The following is a 24,826-nucleotide window of genomic DNA, read 5'->3' as shown; positions in this document are numbered from 1 at the left end:
ACTGCTCTTTAAAGTCTGGACTTAGGTTTCAGTGTTAATTTTGGCACTACGGCTAAGTGGTAAAACCAAAGTTGTTAGTCTCTTTGCATGCTTAAAAACAGTCTTTTTGATTGATAATAAAAATCTCTTACTTTCTGTGTACCCTAAGGATAGCTGTCCGGGCAGATAGATACTAGATCCCAAGGTATCTTAAATTTAATAGAGCTCCTGTTCTGATCAATCTATACAAATAAGTAAATACTTACATAATTATAATACAGGTAACTAAAAGATCTTTAGAGAAAAAAAGAAACTGAAATTCTGATACTTTGAATATGCTAGCCTTTTTAAAAAAATTTAACAGTTAAACTCATTTATTATATCATTAACTATATTTTTTCAAATTTAATAATGCTTCTATATATATTTAATGTGTATCTTTTAATCAAGATATTTATTTATTTATTTACTTTTATTATGTTATGTTAGTCACCATATAGTACACATCATTAGTTTTTGATGTAGTGTTCCATGATTCATTATTTGCATAGAACACTCAGTGCTCATCGCAACACGTGCCCTCCTTAATACCCATCACTGGGTTACCCCATCCCCCCACCCCCTCCCCTCTGAAACCCTCAGATGCTAGCCTTTTAAGGAAAAAACTTTTAAGAAATTGCTAACTCAGAAGAATTTTAATATAAGATTTTAAATCCACGATCAAAGTGAATCCTTGGAGATATCAAACTAGTTTGATACACTGGCTTAAAAACAGCCTTATGAGAACCATGATAAAATTCCACTTCCTACACAGTAGAGTAGCTATAATAGAAAGGAGGCAAAAACAAGTGTTGATGGGAATCTGAAGAAACTGGGACCCTCATACATTGCTGATGGGGAAGTAAAATGCTGCTGCTTTGGAAAAGTCTGGCAGTTTGGTTAATCTTAGACATAGTTAAATTAAAGTCAGAGTTACCAAATGACTCAGTAATTCCATTCAAAAGTTAAGCATAGTTACCATATGCCCCAGCAATTCCATGCCTAGGTACAGGCTCAAGAGAATTTAAAACACATATCCACACAAAAACTCACATATGAGTATTCATATCACCAACGTTCTTAATAGTTAAAAAGAAGACAACCCAAATGCCCATAAACTGATGAATGGAGGAACAAAATGTGGTATATCCATACATTGGAATATTATCAACCATAAAAAGGAATGAAGTACTGATTCATATAATAAACATGGATGAAGTTAAAACCTGTCATCTTGGTCACAGCTGACTGAATCAAGGACTGGTATCTGAGTTGAAAGTAGCCTCCAAGGTCAGGAAGACAGTCTATAGGGGCACCTGGGTGCCTTAGTCGGTTAAGCATCTGACTTTGGCTCAGGTCATGATCCCAGTGTCCTGGGATCCTGGGATTGAGCCTGGCATCACTGGGCTCCCTGCTCAGCGTGGACCCTGCTTCTTCCTCTCCCTCTGCTGCTCCCTCTGCTTGTGCTCTCTTGCTCTCTGTCAAATAGATAAATAAAATCTTAAAAAAAAAAATACAGTCTACAGACTATCCAGGCTTTGGACCTCTAATTATGAGATGCTCTTTATTTGATGATTACTAATTGCTCCTTTTTTTCATAGCCCACCCATTTTCCTTCCTTAAATTCCAACATCTTCTGAGTTTCCAGAATCTCTTCCTCTATTTTAGCTGCAATCTCCCTTTACTCCTTGCATTATTTTTCCATGCCCCAGCTACCATTCTTCCACACATCTCAAGTGGTCCTATAGTGAATCTATAATTCACTTCTAACACACCTCAAGTGCTGGAGCTCCTCTCTGTCCTCGATTTTCCTGCCCTCACTCCCTTTGCCTTCTTCCTTGATGTTCCTGACCGCCATTTTCTCAACACCGTAGACCTCACTGCCAGTTCAAGATCCAATTTCTTTGTCCTGCCCTGACATTTGCTCTCTAATTTGGGATAAAGTCCCTAGGCCCATAGTTCTTGCTTTTTATATCTACAATTTTTAAAAATTCATTAATTTCATTTTAAAGATTACCCTTTAAGTGAGTAAATTTAAAAACTCAAGAAAATAGTAATGCCTTAAATATTAAGCATCTATTCTAGCCATGTGGTAGATGATACATTCTGAAAAATCTTTTCATTCCCAAATGCCTAGAAATTATGTGAAAATTACAACAAATATTCATTACACTACAAACCCAAGTTCACAAGAAAGGCAAATCCCCTTAGCCAAAAGACCAAGAGGGAGCTGGAAATAGATTGCTTAATGGATTATCAATGTCTTGGGACGTTTTGTAGAGAAACTTAGAGCAAGCCCAGTGGGAAGTCAGAACTGAAATGCCTGCAGGGGTCAAGAACCTTAAAGAACAAGGAAAGACCCACCTTAAGCCCCAATGGCTTTCACTGGTGACATTCTAATGCTTATATTTCAGGAAGACAGAGAAGGCTCCCAAAATGAATATCTAAGACACACGGGAAATGGATAGCAAAGAGACTAGAAAATATGTGGGTCAATTCTAAAGCATTTAAAAGCAAAAATAACATCTGATGTTGGGAGAAAGAAAACAACATATAATTAAAACATTGTAAAAAATGGTGGAGGGATGGGAGCAGAGCTAAAGTGACTGTTGTAATTTTTTTTTCCCTAGGAGGGAGTAGAGGTACTTAACTTAAAATGCATTATTTAACTAAATTTATATACTTGAAACAGTAAATTAGGCACTAAAATCATAGAAATAGTATAATTTCCAGAATAATAGAGGGGAGAAATGAAATAAATACAATTAAATTAAAAACCAATCAGGAAAGAGGAAAAAAAATAGTAATAAAAATGGAAAATATAAAATAGGATAGTAGAAATAATTCCAAATATATAAGAAATCAAAATAAATGCAAACTGATTAGGTAGCCAATTAAATAATAGAGACTTTCAGGCTAGAAGAAAAAAATTCTAAATCCAGTTACCTGATGTTTACAAGAGATATAACTGATAGATATGGTCATAGAAAGGTTAAAAATAAAAGGATGGGAAGAGTTAGATTGAATACTAATAAAAAAAAAAAAAACCCTTATGTTCTCATATAAGACAAAATAGGCTTTAAAGTTAAATTACCAGGCTCTCAATTCTAGCTCTATTGCATACTGGCCATGTGAATCTACTTTTATCTTTATTTGTAAAATGACATTATTAATAATTACACTACAGGGCTGTTACAGCAATCATGATCCTGCATGGAACCATCTATCAAAAAAGAGATACTTAATATATCAATATTTTTAATACACTAAAAATATAATAAGAAACATGTTGCATAGTTACAGCAAAATTACGTAAGTGACACATGAAATAGGTGTAGTTTGGAGAGCACTGGTTCAAAGTAAAAGGATACTGTATCCATTCCAAATAATGGTGTAATTGCCACAGAAATTTGAATATTTACCCAAAGAGAGGGTATTTAAGGCTGATAACCAGAATTCATGCCTGGTGGTCAATAAAACAATTAGCTGCCAGTCAACATAATACAGCTAGGTTTATAATCCCCACTTGGTTCTCTAATGTGCAAATATGAACATGTAAACACAGTGTGTTAAACAGAAACCTAAGAATCTGTTAGAAATTTTCCATTATACATTTTTTGGCATAAAAATATAGTAACAATTTGAAGAAGCCCTCGTGTGCTCTGAAAATTATATAGCATTGAAGCAAAGTTAGTCAACGTCTTAGCAACAGGGGGTTTCTTATACCTAAGCCTGAGCTCTTAGAGAAGCAAAACATTCCCCATACCTGGCATAAATCCAAAAGCAGTTCTGCTGGACATCGGTCATAACCCCACATGAAATACACTGCTCCTCACCTCTTGTCAAAGGCAAAGATCACAACTACAAATGGATCCTGTACAGTGATGAGGAATTTGAATTTTGGGGACAGATTTTTCTCTCTTTGAAAAGTATTCCCAGGGAATAAAATGGTTGCATTTTAAAGTTGCTTTAATATTGTCAATCCACGTTAGGACTGATCACTTATGTTATTTTCCTTGCACTTAAAAGATGTCTGAACTTTATACATCTTTAATAATATGTTGTACTAAAGATGTGCTGTCGGCAGCATGTAAGTTAATTTCTTATATATTGTGGGGAAAATAAGAATTAAGCAGGGAGAATTATATTCTTATTTTACTTAATGACAGAATATTAAATGTGTAACTTTTTAGGTTAAATTAAATTAGAAAATTATTGGGAAAAAACTTAAACACAATCATAAATAGACTTGAATAAATTTTTCATACTCTCTTCCAAAGACACACTGACTTATTTTTCTAATTAAAGAAAATTTTCTAATTATAATTATCTATGCTCTCCATTGAACATGCTCTGTAAGATATTTTATATTTAAAAAGAACCTATAATTCACTTCTAACAGAAGAAATACAACTACAGGGAAGTAGATTTCTATAAATAAGAACATGTACAACATACTTTTAAAACTCCATGAACAGTGTATAGCTACTCTTCCCCACGAGTCCCCACTAAGATCTAATTACAGTCAGTTCCACAAATAACCCCATCTTTATAAGATATTCCAGGTTGCTATTAACTTTCAAAAACTTATTGTAACTGACCATTTTCATTGTGTATTGTATGGCAAGCATTTATCTAATATTCTACTGACATTCCCAGAATTTAACTAAATACATCATAGTGAATCTATAATGAACTCGCAGAGTAGAAAGGTAAAAACAAAGCAGGCTGGAGCTCTTTCAAACAAGACCAGTCTTAATGGTTTACTTCAAACTGCAGTCTTAATGGTTTGCAAGGAATAACCTCACCAGGAAAACCTACTCACCTGTCCTAAGAGCTCTGTAGCTTTGCCATTATCAAGACTATTGTGCCACTTATATTCATAGGTCAAGCAGTATTTTGTTATGAGTATGGCATGGTATAATAATTTAAATATTGGGCACATTCAGTCGTATGGTATATTAATAAGTATGATATGGTAATTTTACTGTACCCTCTTTTAAAGGGCACATGGCACATTCTTCCCCCCTTTTTATAGCTTTAATTTGGTTACAGGAAATAAGAGTGGTGATGACCCATCAAACTTGGGTTATTAAAACTAAGATGATGCTGTCAAAGAAGCCACGAGAAGATCACTAAAATATCTTTTCTTTCTCAGATATTCAATATCCAGTATCTTTCACTGTGTTCCAGTTCATTCTCTCCCCAGCATCAAAGTTCCATGTTATTTTCCTCTCTCTTCAGTACTTTTGTAGATCTCAACAGACTGCTTTTCCATAGTACAACAGGCAAGCATGCAAAATTAAGTGGATAACTCTAAGAAAAATTCCCTCCTGATCACTCATAATATATTCAGTGTCAGGGGCTTGATAATTAGTAAGTATAAGAGGTGCCTGGGTAGTACAGTAGGTCCTGGGATCAAGCCCCGTGTCAGGCCCCGTGCTCAGAGCTGAGTCTGCTAGGGATGCTCTCTCCCTCTCCCTCTGCTCCTGCTCTCCCCACTCATGTTCCCTCCCTCTCTCTAAAATAAATAAATAAATCTTTAAAAAATAATTAGTAAGTGTATAAAATGAAAGACTAATTTGTTGTTCTAAGCTATAAATGTAGCAAGTGATTTTTGTAGTTAAGTAATTCTCAAATGCCGTTACAAAAAAAAAAAAATCCAAGGATTATTTTTAAATGTTATCCTCTATTTCCTTGCTGAATTGAAGAACTATTGTGAAATAAGATACATTTGAAATTTTCTGCAACATTTTCTAAATTTAATTGCAGTATCAAATTGATTTTCTGGAAGATATTAACTTATGCATTTATTTTCTACCACAATTTAAAATATCAAATAATATCTATAGTGTTTTAAAACCTCACATAAATATAAATTCATAAATAAATATATAAAATTAAACATATTTCTCTCAGTGTATGCTTACTAATTATTTTGCCTACTGTCACCAAGTGCCAAATTTCAGTAAATTTATGGTTGTAAGATTACTATTTGTATATAGAAGATAATGTTTCTTAAAAAAACCTCATGTCATAACAGGTTCTCATATGGGTTGGAAGAAATGAATGAATGAATGCATGAATAAAGTCTCTTACCACCTTAAAAAAAACTTTCATGTCTTTCAAACTATGAATGAAGAAAACAAAGATAATTTTGCTTTTGAAAATATTATTTAAAAAGGAGATGATAAAAAGCCCCAAAACTATTTGCATCAAATTTGCTTTTCAATTTTGTTTATTAAAATCCATCTATCTCTAGAAAGCCAACCTTATAGATCCAGGAGAACATATGTTAGAAATGTGAATGCTGTTGTTAAACAGTTGGTTTTGACAAAGCTTCTAAAATCGTGTAACATCTGAGAACAGCTACAGGATTATGCTTGCATTTGCTTCTAAAGCTTGGTTTTGTATAAAACATCTGAAATTTGTCTGCTTGGAAAAAATCAATATATGATAAATATAAAAAAAACATTCAGAGCTAGACCAAGAAAATTCATCTCCTTTCTGGGATGAACATCTTCTTTAGATGTAAAAGTAAACACAGAGAACTCAGAAACTCAAAATATTCTTTCTGACTTCTAGTCTATGCATTTTTTATTGTCACTTGTGCTGCCCTCTACTAATATACTATATATATTNAATCCAAGGATTATTTTTAAATGTTATCCTCTATTTCCTTGCTGAATTGAAGAACTATTGTGAAATAAGATACATTTGAAATTTTCTGCAACATTTTCTAAATTTAATTGCAGTATCAAATTGATTTTCTGGAAGATATTAACTTATGCATTTATTTTCTACCACAATTTAAAATATCAAATAATATCTATAGTGTTTTAAAACCTCACATAAATATAAATTCATAAATAAATATATAAAATTAAACATATTTCTCTCAGTGTATGCTTACTAATTATTTTGCCTACTGTCACCAAATGCCAAATTTCAGTAAATTTATGGTTGTAAGATTACTATTTGTATATAGAAGATAATGTTTCTTAAAAAAAACCTCATGTCATAACGGGTTCTCATATGGGTTGGAAGAAATGAATGAATGAATGCATGAATAAAGTCTCTTACCACCTTAAAAAAAACTTTCATGTCTTTCAAACTATGAATGAAGAAAACAAAGATAATTTTGCTTTTGAAAATATTATTTAAAAAGGAGATGATAAAAAGCCCCAAAACTATTTGCATCAAATTTGCTTTTCAATTTTGTTTATTAAAATCCATCTATCTCTAGAAAGCCAACCTTATAGATCCAGGAGAACATATGTTAGAAATGTGAATGCTGTTGTTAAACAGTTGGTTTTGACAAAGCTTCTAAAATCGTGTAACATCTGAGAACAGCTACAGGATTATGCTTGCATTTGCTTCTAAAGCTTGGTTTTGTATAAAACATCTGAAATTTGTCTGCTTGGAAAAAATCAATATATGATAAATATAAAAAAAAACATTCAGAGCTAGACCAAGAAAATTCATCTCCTTTCTGGGATGAACATCTTCTTTAGATGTAAAAGTAAACACAGAGAACTCAGAAACTCAAAATATTCTTTCTGACTTCTAGTCTATGCATTTTTTATTGTCACTTGTGGTGCCCTCTACTAATATACTATATATATATTTTGTAGTTGGATGAGAAAACATTCTTTGAGGAATATTTAAGCAAATACTAAATTAGAATTGTAAGGCACATGCAGAAAAATCTGAAAAACTAAGAACCTCTATTTTAATGATGCTTGTTATTTTGAAGTATTAAGTGTTGATTTTGTATTGTAAGAATCACCCTAACAATTATTTAAGTTTTAAATTATTTTAATTCATGACAATTTAAAAAATAACTTTTAATTCATTATATCTACACAAGGTTATTTACCCTAAATACAAATATCATAGTTTATTATTTTCTTACTATTGTTTCCCTGTAAATTTTGCAAACATGAGATATGTTTTGGACTATTTTGAATGAACTATTCAGAATGCATCTGGAGAAAGAGATACCCTTTCTCAACTCACACAGGACCATGTGGTTTAGCTAGTGGCATACTTGAGTGGGTAAGGTATTTGGTGCATGATCACCTCAAACACAAAAGATTCAAGTGATGGCCCATGAATCCCTAATACTCTTTGATATTTTAGAAATTGTTCATCAAAACATATTTATATTTCTTAACCTGTAAACATCCTGTTAGTATGTAATTCTATCTGTCCTCAAACAGGCTTCGAAGCAACTATGTAGCCTTTTATCTTTAAGGCAGAAAGATGCTAATTATTTGAAAAAGATTTTCCCAAATTACTTGCAAGAACTCTTCAATATATTAATAGATGTTCTTATGGAAAAAAAAAAGCATTGTGCAATGAAATAAGTTTGGTACATATTGGAATAAGCAAAGATAAACAACTTGTTTCAAGAGAGAACTTCCCAAAGACCTTAATAATGTGTACTGCAAATCATTAATAGGAAAATGTAGTAAGCAGTCTTTGGAAAACTAGAAATTATACGGAAGGTTGTGCAGGCCACTGCTCTTTTAAGATGTGCTTATCTCAACATTTTCTTGGTTTATGATATACTTGGATAGAGGAAATCAAAACTGTACATGGTATTTTAAGTGCCTATATACTATGATTTTGCATAATGTGGGTAAGATTATGTCATATAATTTCTTTCTATAGTCCTTTGTAAGAATACTAGGTATTTGGTTGACTTTTAGGATACTGAACACTGTCTTTGGAAATGCTATAATGTCTTCTAAATTCTTTTGTTGACTTTCAGTATAAAATTCATCGAATGCAACGTATAATAAAACATTCTTGTGTCATAAGAAAATTTGAGCAAATACACACACACACACACACACACTACACACACACATATACATATACATACATACGTATAATCTCCTTAAGTGTGTAACCTAGGTATTATACTTTAAGGTAGTGTTGGAAAATGACGTCCTTACACATGATAGGAATTCAAAAGTTTGCTGCTTCTTATTATNACTACACATATACATATACATACATACGTATAATCTCCTTAAGTGTGTAACCTAGGTATTACACTTTAAGGTAGTGTTGGAAAATGACGTCCTTACACATGATAGGAATTCAAAAGTTTGCTGCTTCTTATTATGACATACAAATATATTCTATCATCATAATTAATTAGACTTGTTCATCTTTTATCCATGAACCTGAATAAATAGAATTTTAAAACCTATGCAGATGTTAGTTAAAAAAAAAAGAGAAGCAGCATTATATTGAAAACAATCATTCCTCACAGTGTTATGAGAACAGGGAATATTTCAAGGCTGAAGAGCCTGAACCATTGTTCTAATCAGTGAGACACAACATTTTTATATTGACGTCATTTTGTTCTTTTTTTTTCATTCCACAACCTACTCTTAGGTTTTTACCACATGGTTGGTGATGGATGCAGAGTAACCCTGTGTGCGTGTATGTGTGTGTACAGGTGTGCTTGTGTGCCTATGAGGATATTCAGGGAAAGGAATGTATATGAAAAGATAACTAGACTGAATGTCAGAAGAAGAGTTACCCATATCCCATATCTCATTTTTCCTCTCTACTCCTCCTAGGTATTCTAAGAAACCACATGTGTACCACATACAGAGAATCACTGGTCGGAAGTATGGGACTACAAGAAAAGTAGTTCTTCACGTTAGCTTAAGGGAAGCTTGTTTAGCCATTAGCTTTAGTGCCTCAATTTACCTAATTCACTTACATTAAAAAAAAAACAAACAAACCCACCTCTCAGCTTCTATGAGTTCTAAACTGCAGAGAAGGGAAAGAGAAGCTGAAAACAGAAATGTCTAGAAAGAACTGATCTGTCACTAGGAAATTTATTTGTACCCTTTTTAGGTCCACCCCTATCCCCACCACCTTCAATAAGTAAGAAAAGTCATGAATCGAGGAGACAAAGAATCCTCCAACTTTTGCTTCTTGTCATGATATGGTATAATTAGTGTTGATTTGTTAAACTGGCATTTTCCCACAAAGTAACACTGGCTCCAACTACAGTACCCTGTAGTTTCTTCTGAACCCCTTTGTATGAAATCATAGTCCCTTGTCGCACTGCTGAAAGCTTCTGTTCTTTGCTTTCTTCCTCAAAAATCATATAGCCAAATTTTTCCTAAAGATCATTTTGAAGAATACTATTCTTAAAATTTCAGGAGAATGAAAATGGATCCATAAATTATTCCTGCAGTTGGCTAGTAATATGAATTCTATTCACCAGTAATATTTTATAGCAAGGGACTCAAGGTATTTGGCTCTACTGTGAATATAAATAAAAATTACTTCAAGATTTATGGTTTTATAATTGTTTAGTAAGTTGTTTTTAGTGATTAAAAGTGAAAAAGTCCTTGTTTAAGTCCTATTTTTTAATACTCTTGCTAAATTGATTAGTTTTTGAAACATAGTATCTTATTAATATCTCAATAAAAAGGAATCTATTAGAATGATTTTTACCCCCTTGATCTTAGGCAGCTCAATGTGATTATGTCCTTTAGCTCTTCTAATTGGATCTTAAATTTTAGCGAACTTCATATTCCATTAGGACCAGATGCTGGGAACATCAGAAATAGAGATAAGCATGTTCTATTAAACATCATTATCAGTTGAAATTGCTCATGTAGAGTATCAGAATATGACACTGTTAATTAACAGTAAGATAATTACTCTCAATTTGTTTCAACAGGGAAATCCAGGAAGAAGGAATGCTCAAAGATATTTTATTGTACATCATCAGAATGTATGATAATAGATTTTCAGAGTATCAGAAAGGTAATTGCTCCTATTGAACATTTATATTTCCTAGGCTTCTCATCAAGCCCCAAATTCCTTCAATGAAACTTCTATTTCTGATCTTTCTGGGAACTAGTTAAGAACAAATATAAAATATGCCTTGTCCATATTGAGTCTGCTTTAGGTAAGATAGCACTTGGATTCCTGTGGCCTTTCCCTTTCAGCGGGGTATTTGCATTGTAAAAAGACAAGAGCACAATTGGTGATTGAAAAAAACTCCATGAAAATTTCTTATAACTCATGGAATGTAAACTGGGGATGTGTATTTTGTATCACATCTGCTCAATCCTACTCTGAAAGCAGGCCAACTGCTACGGGAGTAAAGAAGAGATCAGCGAATTACATACAGCCCATGGCAAAATGTAGCCCTACTTCCTGTTTTTACGAATAAAATTTTATTGGAATATAGCCATGCTCACTTGTTTGCATAGTTTTCACACAACAGTGACATCATAAAGTAAATGCAACAGAGACTGTGCAATATAGCCCGAGATATTTACTATCTGGCCCTTTACAGGAAAACATTTTTAACAATGGACTAAATGATGCTCTGTGGATTTAATCGCATTAGAAGAAACTCCTGTATGTGTGAGTCTGAGCAATCTCTAAAATTATGACTACAGTTATAAGCTACATAGTACTGAATGGTCTATAGGCCATATTACACAACAGCAAATAAATGCTCAACCCACTCCCGTCCCAGTGATGTTAGGGAAATATTTCTCCCGCTTTACCCAAACTGTATTTCAGCAAGAACATTAAGAAAGCTAGTTGCATTTTTACACCATGGATACGGACCCAGTTTATATAAACAGTATTGCCAACTCACCTGATTCTACCCCTGGGGTGCTCAGACTGCTCTGACATAAAGCTTGTGCTGCTGAGGCGTGAGGCACTGCTGGTTCGGGAAATGGCGGACACATCACTGACATCACTATCTGATGATTTGGCAGAGACGTTATCACAGCTTCTGTACTGATCTTTATGTATGTTATACTAAAGATTAAAAACAAGAAAGTGTGAGCTCCATCATCAGGTTGTGGGAAAAGAGACATACATGGTGAGGTTAACGACTACTCAGCCCACGCCAAGTAAACGTGTACCTTCATAAAAGTAGGTGTGGAATCTAAAATAATACAAACACTAACGTAATATACGATTTCCAATACAAAAATCCTACAACCTTTGAGTGGTAAAAACTGGTTTATGAAGACTGAATAATAAATGAAACAAAAACTTTAAATGCTGGGGTGGAAAATTCATTGGAAAATTACTGGCATATACTTGAAACTTCAAAATGTCCTTTTTTTTCCCCAGTGTATCAGTTTCTCTATTCTTGCCTGGGTTTTTATCATTGCCCATTTTGTTCACCTGTACTCTATGCATGGTACAGACTGCTTCTATCCGTCTGTGTTTTTTATTCTTTCTGAAACTACTCAATTTACCTACACATTTTCCCCGTTTTAAGACATCACAGTGTTTCAAATTTCCTCAAAAAATGTATCTCTTCACAAAGAAGGGCTGGTATTAAAGTTGAGGGGCTGTGCCAAAGAGGAGTAAAGCAATGGACGCAAAGACTGGACTCCAGCTTTCTACTGTAGTTTATTTATTTATTTATTTATTTATTAATTAGACATTTTCAGATTTAAACTATCAGCTCAGTGTCAAATGTAAAAAAAAAAAAAAAAAGGGATTCCTATTTAAAATTTGAATATACACTATATTTTTAAATTTGTCTTTGGTATTCATTATCTAAGATTTTAGAAATCCTTAGGTAGAAGATTAAAACATGCAAAGTTGTCAGAGCAGTTAGTATACTCTTCTGCTTGACTCTGCAGTGGAAGACACAGCAAGCAGCTTTACGTATTATTATCTCAGATATGTGTTTCCATTATAATAAAGAGGTTATAAAATAATTACTTAAACTTAATTATATATAATTTAAAAATAGCTAATATATTAAGTGACTTCTCTTATTTTTGGTACTGGAAGTTAAGATTATATAACTTATTAATAAAAGAGCATATGACTAAACATTGGGTATTTAGGTTTCTTAACAAGGAATTTAATTTTACATTTATGCATTAAGATGCGAAAATACCAAATGTTTATTAAAATTGTAGGAAAACTCATCTGTCCTCTGATGCTCCATATCAGATGAGTTTTAATGAAGCTAAAATAATCCAAACACAATTTATAAAAATTTGTATTAATAAGTGTCTTGCTAAAGTACACTAGGTGAAATGATGCTAAAATCCTGGATCTGTATATACAAAAAGAAGTATAAAGCAATATTTTTTTAAAAATCCTAGAATCATGTTTACTTCATAATTCCTCAGATAAGAGTAGTTCAGGCCTGAGGTATTTACATGTTAGTTTTAATTCTTCACCTCTCATGTGTATGTATTGGGCAAAGAATTTCACATCAAGTATGAAAAAACACCAAATTATAGACTACCAATGAAACTATCTTTCCAAAGAATTTTTTTCATAATTGTGTAAGTTGTTTATGAAAGCCATATGTTAAGTTATAATCCAAAAGAAAATTCATACATGTGCAGAACTGAGGTACCTACACAACTTCGTATATGATTAACATTAATATGATTTAACATAACGTGCATTTTAAAGTAATGTGATAATGTTTAACATCAAATTCTGTTATATCTTGTAGAATGATCCTGACATGATTCAGTTCAATCACAACTGTTTTTATTTACAGAGTAGATGTGGTACAAACTAAACATAGTTTTACACAGCTATCCTCACATAGGGGGATCTGAATTTAATACTGTTAGTGGGGTACAAATATAACTCCTATATTACATGTCTTAGAAACTATTTTGCTAAGTACATATATCGTAATTATTATGATGCTCCCAAACATACTGAAATGATAGCTTGTCCATGAGGGGATGAAACAATTGGGTTCTAATCCAGTAAAATTTTACCCAGGTAGGAGATTTTCTGCCACTATGTTCACACCTAGAACAAATGTTCCCCTTATTTGGCAAATGCCAATAATCAACAGTGTAGACTATAGCATAAGGATATGTGAGTATACACAAAACTATTTCTCCAACTAAAGAAATTTTCCTTCTCTATAAGCCATGTCTTCCTCAACATTTTTGTATATAGACTTCTGCTATTTCAGCAAAGAGATTAAATAAGAGATTTTAAAAGACTGTATATCATATTAAATTTTTCTACGCTGGGCTAAAGAACAATCCCTCATTTTAACACGAGATCACAGTTTTCTTTGCATTTAGTTATTTGAAGGAAATGAAAGACTTTTCTATTCACTTTTTACTACTATATTTACTTATTTTCAAAATCTGTTAGGAGTTTAAATAATCACTTTGACTTTTCATCAAGCAAAATTTGTTAAATTTCTTACTTAACAATTAAACATTTTAGTGGAAATAAATTAATTGTATTTTGAGAAATATAATACCACTAGGAGGAATTCATACTAATCATACAGCAGGGAAGTCAGTCATTGATGTGAGGGGAGACTCTAATTATAGGGCAGCTATTTTTAAAAATAATAATAAACATTTACTACCTACTACCTACAAAACCCATCACATCAATTTGGTGGCTGTTCCTGGGTTACAGAAACATAAACACTCTTTAAAATGTGAGTGCCTAAATGCAAACTCACCCTCCAATTATGAATTTCACCCCATCATCAAGGAATGTAACACTGTGTAACATCATTGAAAAAATAGCATGGTATCACATTTCAGGGATCCTGAAGTAGTCTCTTGGGTTTTCAAAAGGAAAGTTAGTGTAAATTCCCTACTCAAGAGGGAGTTAGGGTGTCAGGTTTGAAACATCTTAAGAATTATAGTACACTTGTCTGATAATTCTTCGCGCTCAAGAAAATCTAGTTCTATTGGTGTTTGGTTCTAAATATTTTGTGAATGGTTAACTAATTTCTAATTTGGCAGAATTTCAACAAAGGTGTTCATCCAAAGTGACAAATGGATTAAAACGCTAAAAAAGAATCAAGAAAGGAATAAAGTTCAAACGTTAATGAATATAAAATTTATGACAATACTAGTTCTTGATTATATGATTTTGTAAAGTAAATTATAAAACGGTTGGAGAAAAAGGATAAAAAATGAGAAAGAACTTCTCAAGTATATAAGAGATGTTTATCTGAAATGCCTTCTCTGGGAAATGCAGCTACTTCGAATGGAGAACTACTTAAATGATTTCCCAATGAAATGGGAACTTCTTAAAAATTTTATTGTAAGCATTAGGCCACAATATGACTATTAGAACTGTGGAGGATTTATCTTTACTTGACATATAAAATTAAAAATGAGCTAATTATTTGTTATTTTATCTTATATATTTTTCCTATCCTGTTAAAAGTTCTTAAAGATACCATAACCTTGGTCTCACATTTATTGACACAATATATCATAATTTTATTTAGGTAACATGGTAGTATCAATTTATACAGTAAGAGCAACAGTAATATTTGAAAGTAATGGGTTTTTTAATAGTCAAATGGGATGAGGGAGAAAAAGAAAAAGGTGCAAAGGAGGGAGCAAAGACAGAATATGATAATTTAACCGCTTGCAAATTAAGTCATAGAACCTTTGAATCAAACTGGAATGATGTGTACATTCGATGATGTAAGAAGCAGAACACCAGCAGTACCTGAATTTCACATAAGCAGTTTTAGGGCTCATCACACCACAGAAAGGCTTTACTAATTCTGGGTAGGCCTCAGTTTTCATAAATTTGGTAAATATGAGAGCTGGAATAGAAGATTAATTTCAGGTATATTTCAGTTTTTAAATTTCTGTGGGTCAGAGAATATGGAATCTCCCAACTGAGGTAAACCTACTTTAAATTTATTATGAATATTAAGTATTAGTGGTTGTTTAGACTTCTTTTTTTTTTAAGATTTATTTATTTATTTTAGAGAGAGAGCATGAGCAGGAGGGGCAGAGGGCGAGGGAGAATCTTAAGCACACTCGGAGCTGAGTGTGGAGCCTGAGGTGGGGCTCGATTTCACAACCCAGAGATCATAACCTGAGCGGAAACCAAAGTACAAGGCTTAACTGACTGCAACACTCAGGCGCCCCTAGTGGTTGTTTAGACTTCTAAGGCACTTCATTTTGTAAATTTTTTTGATCAACTGATTGATGATTAGACTCCTACTTCAGAATGATCCAGAAAGGCTTTCGGTTGTACCCTGATTACCCTGATTGTTTACCTCTTCCTTGTTTCCTATACTGGCCCTAACGTTGACTTGCTGTTCTATTTGACCTTACCCTTTCACAAAAAGCTAAGCAATTAATAAGGGATTTCCAGCTTTAGTGAAGCATTCCCAGTTTAAAGAACCTTTCTAAATAATTGCATCCAAATGTGGAGGAAGAAAACTTAAATCATCCTGCCTTCTAATCGCTACTGCATTTGTTGTAAAAGAAAACAAAAATGATGATGATATTCATCAAGAAGACAGACAAGCTGACTAAGTGATAATAATTAAGAATGAACCACAGAGAAGACTCGTGGAGCTGGAATCAGCAACTCTATGGCACATCAAGATATTCCGCTCACTGGCTTTTTTGTGTTTTGTTTTACATGATTTTACTGTGTAAAGTGCTGTTTGAGAGTCCTAGGATACTCAGCCTCACTGAATCAGTGACCTTAGGCATTGTCTCAGTTAGAAACCCTCCTGCAGCTAAGATGTTAAGTCGTAAAATGCATCCAATACATAGAACTCTTTTTGAGTCTGGTGACAAGTCATATTTTGTGACCACCTCTATTTTTTTGTATTAGTCTCTGAATATCTGGCTATGTAAAGATCAACCTCTAATATTTACAAATAAGTAGGTTTTTCTAACATTCATATTTCAAGGTCACAATATTGAATTAGTATAGTTTTTATTTAATTTTGAATTTCTAAAAGGTTATTACTTCCAAAAGGGCTTCTTGACATCAAATTATAACACAGATTATTCTGTAATGGCTGCTGCCACTTTTGAGTATTTATATATATATATATTTTAAAATAAATATATATACTTATATAAATAAAAAATATATATTTAAAATAAACCATATATTTAAAATTGCTTTATGAGGTTAAACAAATTTTATGCATATTTTAATTAAAATTATTAGATGCTAGTTAGCAGTTTATAAACTCCTAGTGCATCCTTACAAAATAATACTGAAATATAAATTAAATGTCTTATTGCCACTTGAAAATGTGGATTTCAGTTTCTAAGAATTTGAAATCATTTACTTTTCTTACTAAAGACAGATCAAGAAATCTCATATTGCGTAACTTACGTCATTCACTAATAAATCTCAATAGTCATTATCAAACTAAAATAGTATTTAAACTATAAATCTGTATCTTAATATTTTAAATGCAATGTTATATGAGATTCAAGCCATAAAATAGCTTCATATATCTTGTGTATTTATGCGAATGTAATTATTGGCAATAGATCATTAAGTGACTTTAATATCAAGTATTTACATTTCTTTTTAGGAAAAAAAACCATTAAATCCCAGTTAATTAATATTTTAACATAGCTATAAATCTTGTGAAAATATCAAGAGGACAGATTTTCTGATGCAAGACCATCAGGAGAATGATAACTTCTCTAACATAACTTGGCGCTTGCTAGTCCTACCCGCTATACACACTATACATTTTTAAAAGGGAAACTATTGGTTGGATACTACTAGTTTTACCTTGGAATATTGCTCGCGATCAAGTTCTTGACTAGAACCAGACCCTGTTGTCTGCTTAAATCGATGCACTTTCATTTTCATCTGTCTTGTTCGCTCCTCCACTACTAAGCTTGCTGCAAAAACACACAATGGAAGCCTATTAACACAGGCGAAGCACCTTCTGGAACTGGGTTTAAAATTTCAATTCTTTTGATATGATTTCAATTAAATGAAATTTAGAAATAATACATGACTAATAAACAAAATGCAGAATATACAATGCTAGCACCTGTTAATCTAAAGATGAACATGACTCAACTCACACAAAATGGGGAACACAAATGTTAGTAACAAAATATAAGTACCCTATTTCTTCACCTGATATGAAATATTTTCAATTCCATTCATAAATGACCATGAGAAATCAGATTTAATTATGAAAATACGCCTTCCATTTAATCAACTGGTTGTTGCATGTACATATATAGAGAAAACAAATATGCATACTGAACACATCACACATATATGCACATGCTTAACATGCATGCACACACCCACTTAACATCCTCAGCTAATAGCAGTCACTGGAAAACGGTTTTAAGTGATAAGCACCTGCTTTTCTGAGGCATTCTTATTAAATCATTAATTTCTACTAGCAGTGTTTCATGAACAGTTGCCAGTCTTAAAAATGGCCTAAGAGAAAAAATTAGTTTTCTATTTCTGGTGGCTATGTCTGATCACACATATGAAATTCTCATGCTTTGAAAATACAATATAAAATTTTTAGTTCTTCAGTTTATAATATAATAAGAAATGCATTACATTGAAATCTTTCTTAATCTCCTAAGTAGCAAGTGAGACTGTTTAGATGGGAAAATTACAGCCTTCGATAAAATACAAGTTATTTTAAGTCAGAATCCATCATAAACAGCTTAGCTTCAAGAACATGCCATTAATTTATACATTTTTACAGATGAAGGGGAGAAAAGAGCTAAGGGCACAGTTGTGTGCAGAATAAACTCTTCAAAACTTACACCTGTGTTGTGTAAGACCTATGTTTACTTCTTACAATCTTTTGACAATTTCTCAGACTATTCAACCTCTGTAACCAGTGCGAAGATTTATTTTTAAGTTGTGTATAAACACATATTTATGGGGAAAAAAACCTTCTTTGTGTGATTAAAGTATTGGGGCTTCTGCCAAGAGGGACTAATGACTTATAAGGATAATATAAATGTCGATATATGTGACTGACTTGGCTACTGATTTCACCTCTTATGAGGAGTTTTTAAAGACATTTGCTGGCAAATATTTCCAGTGCAATGATTAAAGGCCTATCATCCTCGGACACTGACACCGATTATAAAAATTAAGTAAATATGTAGCTTTTATTGTGTGTTCAAGTACAGACTAATAGCACAAGAGATAAATACACAGTTTAAAATGTGTGGGTAAATGTTTTAATTATACTTTTAGCATAAAATTATTAGGTGTTTAGCTTTGTTTAAATTCAGTAAACTAAGTAGACAGCATCCAGCCCTGACATCACAGTTCCATGAATTAAGCAATGATGCACACTTGCTTTGAAAACGTTGACTTCAGAGACAGTAAATGATGACTATTACGATTAAAAGATGATACAATGGAGATCTTGAGAAAAGTAGTAGAAATTTATTAAATACTTGACAATACAGGAGTCGTAATGAGTACTATAAAGTAAAAGGCTACTTGAGATTAATTAGAAATTGAGACAAAATTATTGAGAAAGATGAGCTGTATTTACAAAAAGCCATGTGCCATACAAGAAAATGTACAAATATCTGTTCTCTCCCTTCTGCCTTTGGTATGGGTACCTCTGGATACTTGCTCAGTCATTTGCTTTGAGCTTTGAGGAAATCAAATGAACTGTATGTAATCAGTTGTACTCTACACTCAGAGCTTAAAGTAACTCAGAGCCATCTCTACTTGCGATAAAAGCAAACTTAAATGGCATTAGCTTAATATTCTCACCAGATGATATTAATTTTAAGAAATGTTTCACATTGATTGGCCCATAGCTTTGTAATCTTCACTTTTAGTATCATGAAATTCTTAGGGAAGAAAGTTACTTGACACTGAAAAGATAATTTCCCAAGAGCTACTGGCCTGAAGCAATCTGAAACAGTTCTGATGATTTTACCTTGCCAGGACGTCTCATTTTCCTAAATAGGATTACTTAGTTTATGACATGGTTGTATTTAAATCTTTATTTGGAAAACTCAAAACTAAATCATAAGGAGACAGTGGTAGCCTAACTAAAACGAATCCAAAAATGGTTTTAAATTACTTCATTTTGACCTTCCAAAAATATTAATACACTATCTTTCTTCTTAAAGGAATGAAAGTTAACATATTTTAATCCATCAAAGAAAGAAAATCCCCAAATTTTGACTCAAAATTGTGAGTAGACCCCCTCGACTAGCCAGTAAAAATGTAGTTGCCATGCTATCCTCATTGCTTGCTCTCAGATGCTAAGAACAGAGCAAAATGCTGATAGCTTATCATTGACTTACTCATATCAAAAGATAAGACAATTACATGAAATTCACATTTTTTAGTAGTTCTCATTATTTCCTTATGTACATTAGTGTGTATTCTGAAATAATTATTCATACAAGTGATCATGTTTCAGTAGAAGTTTTCTTCTCATAACCATCAATGATGAAGCTTTAGGGTGAATTTGGAGAGTTCTTTAACTTTTTTAGAGCTTGCTTATTTGCATTTTACTTTTAAACCATCTATTGTCAAATGAAATGACATTATTTCTGAATTATTGGTGTGTCTCTCTATAGAAAAACAAATATATGAATTAAAATAAAATATCACAAATTTGAACCAGAGGTCATGATTATTAATGTACATGATTTATACAGAAAATAGATACTTAGTAATGATTAAAAGTGAATTGAATCCTTGCAATATGGTTAACTGTTGAGTATCCCAATATAAGTAAAATTAACACCAGCCCAGAGAGCTCAAATATCTTACTTTGAAAAGAATGATCATTTAAAATTTTTGCTTTGACACTTTCAATGCCAACAGCAAAACTAAAATATGACATATCTTCCAATTCTCCCACAAATCCTCACACTAAATTCACATTTTAGGAGCATGCTGAATGTTGGCAGCATTGTAAACTAACAAAATCATTAAAATGCCATTGCTATTCTGTTATAAAAAGAATTTAAAAACTGGGGGACTTCTGGGTTTTAATTTTTTTTTTGTTAATTTCAAAACTGCCACATGCTAGAGAGTTAAAAACAAAAACCCTTTCATTTTCTACAATAAATTTAATTATCATGTAATTGCATTTAGTCTTTTAATGGACATAGAGCTTAGATAAAACATAGTCAAAAGAGAAGGATGTTTGCTAAGTCTAAGCTTTAGCTATATTGCAGATAGAGTGATACGAATAAACAATTCTTCTCTTCAAGATGCAATTAACACTAATTTTATACAAAAGTTCTTTAAGTTGGAATTTTTCACTGTCTTTCTACAAGCTGAGTGCTGTGTCTGATGTTAAGAAACTATGCTTTTTAAAAAGCAGATAGTAACTTAGCTAAAAAATACTTACTGAATTTTATCTATGTTCTTTAGATTCACTTGATTTACACTATTATTTTTAAACTCTGACATTTTCGTACATATGTCAAATATTAACTCAATATTATAATTAAGAAAGAATAAAACTAGAATTTTATGGGTTAATTTAAAACCATACATAGGAAATCATTTCTTCTAAACTCAAGGACTCTGGAACATGAAAAGGTGAGAAAAGTAAATACAATTTTAAAAGTCTATCATTTATTATAATTTTCTAATGGAAAGTATTAGATATTATTTAAGACAGACTAAAATAATTGCTTCTCTTCTCATGTCCCATACTTTGCTATGAATTCTTACTCTAACAGTATAGATGATCTTTGATGACACTACAAAGAAGCTAAAATCATTTGCAAATACTGTGATTGTGCTTACATGCATTTCTTCTAGATCTATCCCTTTCATAAGATTATTAAAGAGGACTTGACTTAAAAAATAATAAAAAATAAAAAGCTTAAGAATCTTTAATAAATCTTCCCTAACCCTCACTGAAAAATTTCTACAGTATCACCTTCTGCAAAGAGAATGTCATTTTTTCTGGGAAATTCCTTTGACTTACAGACATTTGTGATTTGCTTAAAAATATTTTAAATATTATAGTTATGTATAATTTAAGATAATTATAATTTAAGCATTACACATTCTTAAATATATTTAAAATATTATTCATGAATTTACAATTATAGAAAAGATAAATTTGCTCTGATCCGCAAATCCTTAGATCTTCATTTCTTCCTATGCACCTACAAAATAACATGAATTTGGAATTTCAAATGTTTGAGTTTACAGGCAAAAAAGGAAATCCATACAAGGTATTGTTAAACCTTCCAATACTTTGGAGTATTCTAGGTAAAACATAAATGTAAAAGAGAATAGGAATAATGAAAATTTCTATATTACTAAATATATTAAAGTAAAAAACATTATGAGTATTTTAGTTTGTAACAAGGTTAGTTAGTACATCTGTTAATGGTGAGAGGATAATGTCTGGACGGATAACTAAGCTGTAAGTCAACTACAAAGTCCTATCACACTTTGTGAATAGAAAAACTAATGCCTCTGCTTCCCTGCTTTTTAGTAGTACAATGAGAGTTCAGTGATAATGGAGCTCCATCTTTGCTCCAATATATGCCTCAGAGGAGCAATGATATAAGACCACATATCTGGAATTTGTCAGGTAGAATGAAATATATAAATGAAACACCTACGATGCCTCAGTTTTCGACAGTATTAAAAAAATTCCCTTCTCTGAAGTATTTTAAAAAATCACTGATAGTGGGAACTCAAATATAAGAAACAATATCATATGAAACATGGACACTATAAAGTAATAAAAAATGGAAAAAAACTAGCTTATTGAATTTGTAAACTCAACACAGGTGAGTAGAAAGATGTGTTGATATCTGAAAATTCAAAAATGAAATACTAGTCTTTACTAACAGTTTTTTAGGCTTTAGAGTGACACAAATTGTTAAGGTGTGTAAACATTCCCCATACATCTGGAAGCAATGTGGCAAAACAGTAAGACCCCAAGATGGGGAATGACTAGGCACAGATTATAATCTTGGACCCATTACCATTCGCCAGTTCATCAGTGTAGCCTTGATCAATTCCTGATAGATCTCTTCATTATGGAGTTTTTATTTGTAAAGTGATAAGATTGCTCACTGTAACTTCCAGGTGTTGTGGTTCATGATTTTATATTATTTCAACAGGGTATTCGTATTTTCTCCACATTTTCAAAAAACAGAAAACTAAATGTTTTTCTCTCTTGCTTGATTACCTAATTTCCAGCATTTCAAAATTTGTCAACTTGCTAAAACTATAGATGCTAAGGGGAAAATATCACCAGTGCATTTTACATTATTATTATTGTGTGTTTTTTCCAATTAAAAAATGCATTCCTTGCATGTTCATCTTATTTTTGGAGTCATGCAAGTGTAGTAAGCAACTTTGATATAATACTTAGACGTCCTCTTCCTTCCACACACGTATACAGTATATCTATACGAAGATTAAATGTTTAGAGTATTCTCATTACACAGAAATGCCCAAATTCTGGGTCATTTTCCCAGAATAAAATGCATTTCAATTTGCAAGGACAGAAACGTGTCAAATTGTTTTCCTTTTGCTCTTGTTCTGATTCTCTTAGACATTAAGGATTGTGCTATCATAGTATGAACAATAAAAATAACAGATAACATCTATCCAGCATGAGAAGCATTAAACACAAGTAAATAACATGTTAAATGAAAACACCACATTGCCTTTAAAGGCTTTTAAAGAAAATAATTTGTGTTTTGGTATAGATCATTGAAATGGAACATTGACATAAGCGGAACAGGTAATTTGTACATATAATCACTCAAATCTCACTGCAGCCAAAGCCACAAAACCATCTCTTGTTTTAGCATGCTAATTTTCACTGAACTGTCTAAAACAAAACTCAGGATTACCAACCCCGCACATCACTTTCAGTGTCAAAATTGCCAAGTGCCGGAGTAACACTGAAAATACTAGTCAGGTACTTGACAGATAAGAAAGTCAGGCTCTTGATGAAAGAATCTGTCATTTTACCTTGCCCCTTTGTGTTTCACAAGCATAATTAGCTTTTTAAAATGTATTTTATTCTGAGAGGGAGCGATGTTTTCCTTATGAGACACTTCTGAGAATACAGTCATTGTGAAAAGCAGCCCGTGTAAGTAAGGCTTCTCTGGGGGTAAAATAAAATCATTCCTTGAGGGGTCATGTTGTTTATTCCAAGTGATCTCCGATATATTTATCCATAGTAAAATAAAATCATTCCTTGAGGGGTCATGTTGTTTATTCCAAGTGATCTCCAATATATTTATCCATAGTTCTCATTATGCCAATTACACTGATGGCAATAGTATCTAATCTTGAAAGGTCGGATATGGCATAACTGTTAAATTCAGTGTCAATTTTTTTGGCAGTCTCTTTTCTTTTTCCTTTTACAAATTTTAAAATTGACATACAATTTTAAAATTTGTTAAAAAATATAATATTTAAGGGAAATATATGCTATTAAAGGGAAAAAAAATCAAAGCTTATGCATGGCTAGACATCAGTCTGCCTTTTATTATTTCCTCTACACTTTCTCCACAAATTCTGGGAAGAAAGGAGTAACGGTGTTCTCCCTCAGTAAGGCGTATCTTGCAAGTTGAGTCTTGGATGATATAAATGTTAAATACTTTGAAGTTTTTAGAGTCTATAGACTATAGACTATTATAAAGAAACCACATATGAATCAGCAGAATGGGAAAACAGGGTTAAAGCCACAAGTTCTGAACTGTTTTACATGAACTGCTTCACTCGCTAAGTCTCTAAAGTTTAAAGAGAAGGCTAGAATGACAACTATATTTATGGATTTGTGGCAAAAAAAAAAGAAACGTATAAATTAGACACGTTTACTGATGGAGCTATTCATAAATATTCATAAGCGTTCAAGAAAAGCAAAGCCCTGGAAGATAAAGAAACTTAAAACCTTCGAAATCACAACATGATACAGTAACAGGCAATGAATCACCTGGCCTAATGTGCACCTACTAAATATGAATCTGATAAAAAGGTAAATAAAAATGAAATCCTTTTCTACTTGGTGACAGTT

The 24,826-nt window shown here is 32.2% G+C and overlaps 1 protein-coding gene across 49 annotated transcripts in view; it reads right to left on the bottom strand.

Moving 5' to 3' along the window:
* Positions 1–24,826, bottom strand: part of RIMS1 (regulating synaptic membrane exocytosis 1) — a 721,356-nt gene that overhangs the window by 72,686 nt on the left and 623,844 nt on the right. For 37 of the 49 annotated variants that reach the window (XM_034647841.1, XM_034647842.1, XM_034647848.1 and 34 more), the window contains 2 exons: positions 17,578–17,690; positions 11,675–11,841 (listed from right to left, as the gene is read on the bottom strand). The exons of the other annotated variants lie outside the window; for them this stretch is intronic. In XM_034647841.1, coding sequence (XP_034503732.1) covers positions 11,675–11,841; positions 17,578–17,690 — 280 coding nt within the window. The remainder of the gene's footprint in view (positions 1–11,674; positions 11,842–17,577; positions 17,691–24,826) is intronic. 49 annotated transcript variants of the gene reach the window in all.

Source organism: Ailuropoda melanoleuca, chromosome 19, assembly GCF_002007445.2.
Source record: "Ailuropoda melanoleuca isolate Jingjing chromosome 19, ASM200744v2, whole genome shotgun sequence".
Classification (NCBI taxonomy): domain Eukaryota; kingdom Metazoa; phylum Chordata; class Mammalia; order Carnivora; family Ursidae; genus Ailuropoda; species Ailuropoda melanoleuca.
This window is presented reverse-complemented; position numbering and strand designations above follow the sequence as displayed.